The sequence below is a fragment of the Phalacrocorax carbo genome, chromosome 3 (genome assembly GCF_963921805.1).
Source record: "Phalacrocorax carbo chromosome 3, bPhaCar2.1, whole genome shotgun sequence".
Lineage (NCBI taxonomy): Eukaryota > Metazoa > Chordata > Aves > Suliformes > Phalacrocoracidae > Phalacrocorax > Phalacrocorax carbo.
Window position 1 is genome coordinate 21,399,909 of NC_087515.1, and position 10,201 is coordinate 21,410,109.

Sequence of the window (10,201 nt, forward strand, 5' to 3'; positions counted from 1 at the left end):
TAGCTGAGTATTAACCGGGGAATTTGACCACTCCAAAAAGCTGTATTCAGAAACATGGCACATTCAGAGGAGGCAGTGTTTCTCTATTGTCTAGGTGGCATCCTAAACTCAGAGGGAAGAGAGGATAGTTGTTGACGTGAAGCTGGAATGGGATGAAGCTGAAAATACTGGTGTGACAGTGAGGATAATTTTGCCTTCATGAATTTGAATAGTCTTGAAAAGCATAGATGATTTGAGATTTAGACCCACTTTTAAAAAAGCTTGGTAAAGAGAGTACTGCATTCTTCAAATGTCAACCTTTGAATGTGATGAGAAAAGGAAAAAAATGCAGTTTAGAGCAAAGAATCATCAGAATATTTAGTCTTTGGAAAATTGGTAGTTTATATTTTTTGTGTGATTTAATCATGTGAATAAAAGGACAGATTCTGATAACATTTACACCAACAGCAGAGAAAAATAGATCCTATACACTGAGTGTGGATTATATAATTGAAATGTCACACACTGTGCTTATATAAAAAGTACAAATGCATGGTAGGCATTAGCTATTTAGTCTAGTGACTAGTCGGTGTTGTTATTTTTTTAAAACACACCTGCTTGCCATTTATTTTATGTGCGACTTACAGCAAGTCACACTGGCCAAGTTTTAAAAAGCATGTCTGCGTTTTGTGTGTTCGTATTTACAGAAGTGATTTATATTCATATTTTCAAAAGTGTTTACTTCTTATACTTACACTTATTTACAGTTACTTACTAAAGACACTTAAAAGTTATTTTGGATATGTTTACCATTAAAGGCAATTCTGCTGAAGTACTCATAAGCTTAATTCAGATTTTGAGGACAAATTAAGTGTCTTGGACAAGGTCTCCTTTTCTCTCGTCAATTTGTATTTTGAAGTTGAGAATAATACTGGAAAACTGAAATCTAAGGACGTCAGAAACCTCAGGAATAAATAACTGATAAAGACATCTTAGCAGATGTAGAGCAGTAGTATAAAAATCTGTAAGAGAACAACACTAATGTTTGAAACCATAGATAATTCATTGCTATTAGGGAAAAGGGAAATCTGTAATGCATTTTAGCACTATTGCTGAAGCCGTATGACTTTTACAAATAGCATGCACAAAGTTCCCATCTGCCAATAAAAGAATTACTGGTGTCAGGAATAGGTATAGGTGGGCTTATTAGAAAGAAACACTAACTCTGTGAAGTATTTCCCTTTCGTAAGTTCCACGACAATAAGTAATATTTTCTTCAGCTTGGGCAGAGCCTGCTAGGGAAATTTGGCCTGCTGAACATCCTCTGACTCCACATTAAAACAGAAGTATATCTGAGAAAGGAGGTGGGTGAAACCCAGCGCAACAATGCAGGAATAGCTCAAGTAGAGAAGAGCAGCGTCTCTCAGCATGAGCTCAGACTAACCAAGAAGTAAAGCTCCATGGTTTTGGAGGAGCAGGCAGAGAACAAGGGGGTACCAGGGAGCATGTCTGAGCATTTACCTGAAAACCTGAGAAACACATGACCAGAAAGTTACCTCTTCATCCTCATCACTGTTCATCCTTAGCTGGTACTCCGTCTCGCTCTTGGCAGTGGTAGCACTTCACTGGTGGCACAGCTCTGTGCTGTGCAAGGAGAATGCTAAAGGTCTGACCGACACACCGCTCAGTCCTTGCATTTTCAGATAAAGGATTCAAAATTCAGGGTACTACAGAGGCCACAAAACACAGAGATTTATTGTGGCTGTGCAGCTGTTCTTTCGTGCTGCTTCTAACAGAAGGGAGGAGTAAAGGAAACCTTGAATGCTTTCAATGGACCTTTTCTTCTTTGCAGATTTTAGGATAGAGACAAGGAAAGGTTAGTTGCAAGGGGGGAAGAGGTATGAAGGGAGTGTGTTGAGTATATATAGTAAACACTTTGTAAATTTACAGTGGATCTGACATCTGTGGACACCCGAAGCAAGGAACGTGAACTCAAAACCTACAGTAGGGTTCAGGTAATGGTATCAGCCTACAAAAACTCGGACATCTTTAGCAAAGTACTGGCAGCCATTGAAAGAACAAAGTGTATGAAAGAGCGGCCACCAATACCGTTCAAAAACAAAGACTCACCCAGTGCCTTTTACAAATTGTGGATTCTTTTACGGTAAGATTTCCCCCCTCCCCGCCCCGTTTTTTTAAGAAAAAAACTTTTTCTTATCCACTAATCTTTTGGGTTTTTCCTCCACATATAAATGCACTTTCTTGGTTATTTTGGTCTTGTCTCTGTCATTTTTAATACATTACATTTTTGTGGATACTCTGTGTGTAAGACTTGTTCAAAGCTAAATAACCTATGGACATGTGGCCAGTTATAGCTAACAAGTATATTGCTATTGTTTTGTTTCATTCTCAGGAGGACAACAAGAAACTTCTCCAGAGATAAGATGGGCATCATCATGCGTCTCCTCCAGAACCTGTTATTTGGCTTGTTTGTAGCATTTTTCCTTCTCAGACTAAGGGATGACCTGCTAAAAGGAGCTGTGCAGGACCGTGTGGGGCTGGTCTACCAGTGTGTCAGTGCCCCCCCCTACACAGGGATGCTCAATGCTGTTGCCCTTTGTGAGTTTCTCTCCTGTACTGTGTGCAGCAGCAGGTGTTGCTGCCGCTATTTTGTAAAGAGAAAAGAGTCTTTTCTGTAGGTAGTCATATAAAGGATCTTAACAGTTTTAGGTAACATCAGAGCTGATAAAGAAGCATGAAATGCAAAGGTGAAGCAACAGGAAGCTTCGCACTACAGAAAAAAATCAGCCCATCAGAGGGGCTCCAGGTTCACTGCACTTAGTGAAGGAATATGCCCTGATCTCTGCCTCTCCCTTTTTGCAGCTGCCCTGTGTATGGAGGCTTTATTCTGAACTGTGCAGTAGCCCTTCTCTTGCCCGCATCTAGCATTACAAAGGCAGGACGAAGTCGAGATCTGTAGTTAACATCTGAAGGGAGATCAAAACCAAAGCCATGGAAATGATAGAAGTATGAAACAGCTTTGGCAGCAATTAAGGATAATTAGATTTAAGAGTATTATGTGATTACATTTTTCTTAGAGGATGTTTCTCTTACAGCTGCCATACTAAGACCAACAGTAGTTTCTATTTACAGCCCTAAAAACTCTTCTGCTCACATAGGGAACATACGCTGCTGTCGTTACCTTGGGATCAGAGCACCTTAAGAAATTATCCACTGATGGCAATTTTTTCATGTCTTTAATTTGTATCTGCAAAAAGAGAAACTGTCCTACTGTGCTGCCTAGTTAGGCCTCTTTCATTAAGCTTACCAATTTCTGCAATCCGCAGGGAGCATGGTTTGCATTTACGGGGTGGGGGAGGAAGTGATCAGACTGGTTTAGACAGAATGTTTCTGAGATGTTCTTAAAGTTGTCTCTGTGCTTCGGGTCATCTTTGCTAGCAACAAGTCTCGGTCTCTTTATTCAATAGTGATTTAATTTATTTCTTATATATTTAATCCAGTCCCACCTTTACGTGCTATCAGTGACCAAGAAAGTAAAGATGGCTTGTATAAGAAGTGGCAAATGCTTTTAGCTTATATAGTACATTTCCTGCCCTTCAGTGTCATCAGCGTGGCAATTTTCAGCACCTTTATATACTGGTAAGCACTTGTGTCATCTATTGGATCGTTATTTTCTTTTTATTATTGGTTACAATTCCCATGTCAGCAACAGGCCTCCTGGCATGTCGTCCTGCTATTGTCTCTCAGGATGATTGCAGAGAAACCTTAAGGGAAGATGACACAATTTTAACCCTTCTCTTTCAGGCAGTGTTAAAACACTTACAGAGAAGTGTGTAAGATACCAGTTCTTTAGGTAACTTGGGAAGTTTCAACAGGCCTGGGACACTTATTGTTCTTGTTTCATACCAAAAGCAGCAGTTGTCATTTTACATTACATTTAGAAAGATAGGAAATAAGAGAAAAAAAAAAAAAGTGAAGACAACAACAATAGGTATGTGACAGTAACAAAGCTCCATATTTCCTGGGACATTTGGGGTTTAGCTACAGCATATGGAAGCGATGAGGTCTGGATCCCTCTCTTTCCACCCTCCAGGGAAAGGCACTGAAGTGGATTTCTAATAGTGGGAGAAAGGGTATGATTATAAAGCTCGCTTTTTTTCTCCCAGTACATTAATTTCCTCACATCATTGTGAAGTAGTACCTCAGAATGGGATGATGAAATATTTAATCTCTTCATTGCCTTATCTGTCATATAGGTCTGCTTTTCTTCATTTCTGTCCATTGATTTCCCACCTTCCACTTGCTTATTCTGAACTTAATACAGTCCATGGCTGCAGGCGTAAGTCAATAGCAAAGTAATAAGGACCAATTTCTGTTTTTCAAGATTTTTCTGGGTTTTTTGTTTTCCTAATTATGAAACACTTGTTGTGTAGTGCACTGAAGTTTTGTTCAAGCAAGGCCATCTTTCTCTCTCCCCTTAGCTACCTGGGCTTTTATTTGTGCAAGTCATCAGTGCTGCCTGCTTCAGGCAGCACTCCCTGAGAAGCCCTTTTTTACAGACAAACAGAAATTACTCCTCCTCCCACTAAGCATTTAGAGGATGCACTGTGCTCACCAGAGCCCTTCCATTTCTGCCTGCTAGTGAGCTGGTTGTGGAGAAGGCAGCCATTCAGAAAGCACCTTTTCAGGCTCAATGAGGGAAGATTTGCGGAGCTCCTGAAGATAATGAGCTGCTGTTTGTCACTCTCCCGTCTTAGTGAACAGGAAATTTGTATGGACAGAGACTTTGCCCTTGTGCTTTGGTAGCTTCAGACAGAATCAACAATAAAGAGCGTGGTTGCAGCTAATGGATAATATTTACAGATGTCAGCCTCCACATATCTTTGCTATCCTGTGGTTGTTTGGAAGCAATCAGTGATGTGTCAGAGTGATTTCATAGTGCCCTTTGACCTCCTAGGGCAAGCAGTTTCTCTATGAAATTTTGAAGATTGTATCTGACGGGACTAAACTTTCCTGGATGGACTAACTTCTGGAGAGGCTTTGATAGCCTCTGGTATGTGGCCTTACAAGCCATTTCTCTCAGAGCTTGTGTTTGTAGGGTCAGTCAGTTTGGGTCAGTCAGACCCAAACTCTTACCTGATCAGACACAAGGCAGCTCTGGCCAAAAACAAATACAGCCACTTTTGCAATCAAGTAAATGTACTCTGTTTATGCAGATTTTCCTAGCTAAAGGTACTTCTGGGAAATTTTCTAACAGTTTATATTATCTTACTGTTCTACTGCTGCAATATTCCCTTTTCTGAATTTTTTTTTCTTTCTTCTCTTTCAGACTTTCTTCTCTTTCTATTCCTACCCCAGATTTACTAGTTTGTGTCTACATACCTCTGTGTAAAGTATAACTGCACTTCAGAGAAGGTGATGCTCGTATGCTAGGACTTTGGAGAGCTGTTTCTTCTGCACCAATCTGTGATTAAAGGTTTTTAAATACCTGCTAGCTCACTGAATGTTTAATACTTGAAGTCAATATTCAGCTGTCTATTTATAATAGAGATTATTTTGGTATTACATGCAAAAAATGCTACAGGAAACCTGTAAGAAAATTAATACTTCTATTTTAAGACTGTGTTCCAACATAGTGGATTGAAAAGAAGACATAGGGTCTTGCACTGAGCGACGAAAAAGAAAATAAAATGTTGAATAGCTGCTTGTTAGCTAAGCAAAGCACACAGTCTGTACCTAGGGTGAGGCAATTTTTGTATGAGGTATTTTGGAAAAAGAGTAATGTGTCACCGTGTAATAAAAGGTTTTGTCATCTGTCATGAACGCTATAAGGCTGAATTAAGTTTGCCTAGCAATTGCTGGCCTCTCTTAACTTTTTAATCTTTAGTACAGGTTGGGGAAGGGGGGAACTTTTTCCTTAGGTGAGCTAAGGAAAAGGTGGGAACAGCTTGTTGTATTAAAGAGTGCAGGAGTGTGGAGGAAATTGCATTTAGATGATTTACATGGGCGGTGAATTCAATTAGCCTTCCATCTACCTGAGTATATCTGTTTTTACATTTGCATGTGCAGTATCAGAAGTGCAAAATTCCATCTGTTAATTATCTGCATAAAGATGTTCTTTAAATATGACTTACATATAGTAACTCCCACCACATAGGCTCTAAAAGCAGAAGGATGTTAGTTTAAGGGATGGTAAGAGCCACGGGGGTTATCTTGAAACAACATGGATTTCTGCTACAATTACAGCTTTACATTGCCCTCTTTAATCTAGATGGAGAAAACCTCATATATCTGCACTTATGTCATGATATTAAGTGGATGTTCTTTATGCTAAGGCTCCAAACAACACACTACGGGTTAAGGCATAAACTGTTCACTTAATAAGCTGTAATTGCAAAAAATAAATAAGAACAAAAATAAAAGCTGCATTCCAAGTTTTGTACCCAAACAGTGTTTTTTAATTGTTCTTTTGCTCATTTTTGTACAGGACTGCAGGGTTGTATCCCGATGCCTCCAGATTTGGAATTTTCTTTGCTGTTGTCTTAGCATCTCATATAATCGGTGAACTACTAACGCTTGTTATACTCGGTGTGGTTCAAAACCCAAATATAGTCCAAAGTGGAGTGGTGCTACTTAATTCAGCAGGTGTGATAGTGGGAACGGGACTAGTAAGGTAGGAAAACGTTTTATTTCCTTATGGTGTTAATGCCAAAATAATCTCCCTACAGAAGAGTTTAATGAACAGTCTGTATTACTGAAGCACAACAATGCACAGGTAGCAACAGAAAGTGCAGCTTTCAGGGGTAGAACTGCCTATTATGTTAGACCTTGTCCTAAACACACAAAAAAGACACTTAATAACTTTAGATACCATCAAATGTATTAACTTTTTTCACTTTTTGCAAATAAATTTAAAATGAAACTAAGCAATTATTTTACTTATGCTGATATTATCACATGAAATGCTGTCCCCATTAGAGGATTCTACCAAAAAAATCTTACAACTTCTAGTACCTGCTGGAACTTACCAGGTATTAAACACTAGGAATTATGTGTGTTAAAAAAAGTTGTTCTCAGCTATCTTATTAGCGGTATTCTCCAGTTTAGTCATTAAATTTTTCAGACACTTTTTCTATCTGTGCAGACTTAACTACATAAAAATAGTAGTTTACTAAATATGCGGGAAAATTCTGATCCACTTGCTCTATTACTGTGCAAATGAATATGTTTGCATTGTAACTGCATGAACTTTGAACAGTTTTCCTCTTGTTTTTGTCAATACTGAAATTATTATTTTTTGAAAAACACACACTAATAAATTGCCAAAAAGTTTTATTGAGATGCTGAGAAAATATGATATGCTTGTAGAACTGAGATCCTTCCAATGAAAATGAAGTAAGCCTAACAAAAGATGATGTCAAGTTGTTCTCAAGAAAAGCATGAGCCTTCACAAAGCTGATGATGCTTTTTCTCTGCAAAGTAAATCTCAGCTAATACTTGCTTATCAAATAAAACTAAGTTAATACCTAATTAATTTGGTCCCTCCCTAATTTCAGGAAGATGTATGTTTTATCATGACAAGGTACTTGTTCCCACTACTGTAGGCTAACGCCTTAATGATAACTTTACAAAAGTATTACAGTGGTTTCTAACCTTTTTTTTTACAGTAGAGACATTGCTAATTATTATTGTGAATCTCTTTGATGATTAAACTTCATAGGCAATGAAGGATATTAAAAATAGCATTGAGACTTGGGTTGCAGTTTTTTTCTGTTCGTTTGTTTAAATATAAATTATTGCAGTATTTTAGGTGCAGAAATTGCCCAGTCTTGTTGAATAATGTTATTTCAAATGTTTATACTCTTTCTTCTCTTTATTCTTTGCTCCATTTTTGTACTGTTATTACTGTTCCAGTGAGTTGATATTCAGTCGTTTTTGGTTTTGAAGATGGAGTGAGGGGCTGATGGTTTGTTTCTTTGGAAGCAACACATTTTTGCAACTAAGGTTTATATTGGGTCCTGTCTTTTTCAGTTTAGCACTGCAATGTGAATACCAAAGGAACTTCATAGAATTATTTGTGACTGTCATAAACAAGTCAGGGGCTGAACATTATGACACTGTACCAAAGTCAGAGACAGCCTTCATGGTGGTCTCCTCATTTAGCACTGAAATGGGCTTTCTGTTTAAAAACCCTACATGTACAGCCAAGAACTGTTTCTGTAACAGGCTATGACGAAAGATGAGAGCTTGTTTCTAATTTGGGGTAGAACTGGCTCTTGGAATGTAGCAAAAGCCAATCTAACTTCTCTGTTTCTTTAAGGACCATCGAAGAAATGCCAACACCTTTTAAAATACTCAGTTATCTTACCTTTCAAAAATATAGCAGCGAGGTTCTTATAGTCAATGAATTCTATGGCTTGAACTTCACATGTGGTAAGTGTTAAAAACAAAAAAGGCCTTTAAATCCATTCTAAACAATTTTAATCAGATGTTGATGCTTGTTTTCCTTCTACATACAATAACAGTATATTGATAAGTTAAAGATAACTTCTTAAAAAAAGCTTATTAATGAGTAAAGATGTACTATAATGCCATATCATAGAATCATAGATTGGTTTGGGTTGGAAGGGACCTTAAAGATCATCTAGTTCCAATCCCCTCGGCAGGGCAGGGACACCTTCTGCTAGACCAGGTTGCTCAAAGCCCTGTCCAACCTGGCCTTGAACGATTCTGGGGATGGGGCATCTACAGCTTCTCTGGGCAACCTGTTCCAGTGCCTCACCACCCTCACAGTGAAGAGTTTATTCCTTACAGTTGATCTAAATCTACCTTCTTCAGTTTAAAGCCAGTAGCCCCTGTCCTATCAGTACGTGTCCCTTGTAAGAAGTCTCTCTCCAGCTTTCTTGTAGGCCCCCTTCAGGTACTGGAAGGCTGCTATAAGGTCTCCCTGGAGCCTTCTCTTCCCCAGGCTGAACACCCCCAACTCCCTCAGCCTGTTCTCACAGGAGAGGTGCTCCAGCCCTCTGATCATCTTTGTGGCCCTCCTCTAGACTTGCTCCAAGAGGTCTATGTCCTTCTTATGTTGGGGGCCCCAAAGCTGAACGCAGTGCTCCAGGTGAGGCCTCATGAGAGCAGAGTAGAGAGGCAGAATCACCTCCCTTGACCTGCTGGTCACGCTTCTTTAGGTGCAGCCCAGGATACAGTTGGCTTTCTGAGCTGCGAGTGCACGTTGCCTGGTTGTGTTGAGCTTCTAATCAACCAACGCCACCAAGTCCTCCTCAGAGCTGCTCTCAATTCATTCTCTGTCCAGCCTGAATTTGTGCTTGGGGTTGCCCCCACACATGTGCAGCACCTTGCACTTGGCCTTGTTGAATCTCATGAGGTTCACAGGGACCCACCTCTCAAGCCTGCCACGGTCCCTCTGGATGGCATCCCTTCGCTCCAGTGTGTCAACCGCACCACACAGCTTGGTGTCATTGGCAAAACTGCTGAGGCCGTACTCAATCCCACTGTCCATGTTGCCAACAAGGATGTTAAACAGTGCTGGTCCCAATACCGACCCCTGAGGAATGCCCGTTGTCACTGGTCTCTAGTTGGACATCGAGCTGTTGACCACAACTCTTTTGAGTGCAACCATCCGGCCAATTCCTTATCCACAGAGTGGGCCATCTGTCAAAACCATGCGTCCACAATTTAGAGACAAGGACACTGTGCTGGTAGTGTCAAATTCTTTGTACAAGTCCAGGTAGGTGATGTCAGTTGCTCTTCCCTTATCCACCAATGCTGTAACCCCATTGCAGAAGGGCACCAAATTTGTCAGGCACAATTTGCCCTTAGTGAAGCCATGTTGACTGTCACCAAACACATCCTTGTTTTCCATGTGCCTTAGCACAGTTTCCATGAGGACCTGCTCCATGATCTCGCTGGGCACAGAGGTGAGACTGACCGGCCTGTAGTTCCCCAGGTCTTCCTTTTTCCTGTTTTTAAAAATGGGGGTTATGTTTCCCCTTTTCCAGTCAGTGGGAACTTCATTGGACTGCCACGACTTCTCAAATATGCTGATCAGTGGCGTAGCAACTTCATCAGCCAGTTCCCTCAGGACCTGCGGATGCATCTCATCAGGTCCCAGGACTTGTGCAACTTCAGGTTCCTCAGATGGTCTCAAACCTGATCTTCTCCTACAGTGGGTGGTTCTTCATTC

General features: G+C 40.2%; 1 protein-coding gene across 1 annotated transcript in view; it reads left to right on the top strand.

The window, feature by feature from the left end:
* ABCG5 (ATP binding cassette subfamily G member 5) overlaps positions 1–10,201 on the top strand; it is a 24,157-nt gene that overhangs the window by 6,968 nt on the left and 6,988 nt on the right. The window contains exons 8-12 of the mRNA XM_064446108.1: positions 1,930–2,143; positions 2,393–2,598; positions 3,501–3,639; positions 6,488–6,673; positions 8,321–8,433. Of these exons, the coding sequence (XP_064302178.1) occupies positions 1,930–2,143; positions 2,393–2,598; positions 3,501–3,639; positions 6,488–6,673; positions 8,321–8,433 (858 nt within the window). The remainder of the gene's footprint in view (positions 1–1,929; positions 2,144–2,392; positions 2,599–3,500; positions 3,640–6,487; positions 6,674–8,320; positions 8,434–10,201) is intronic.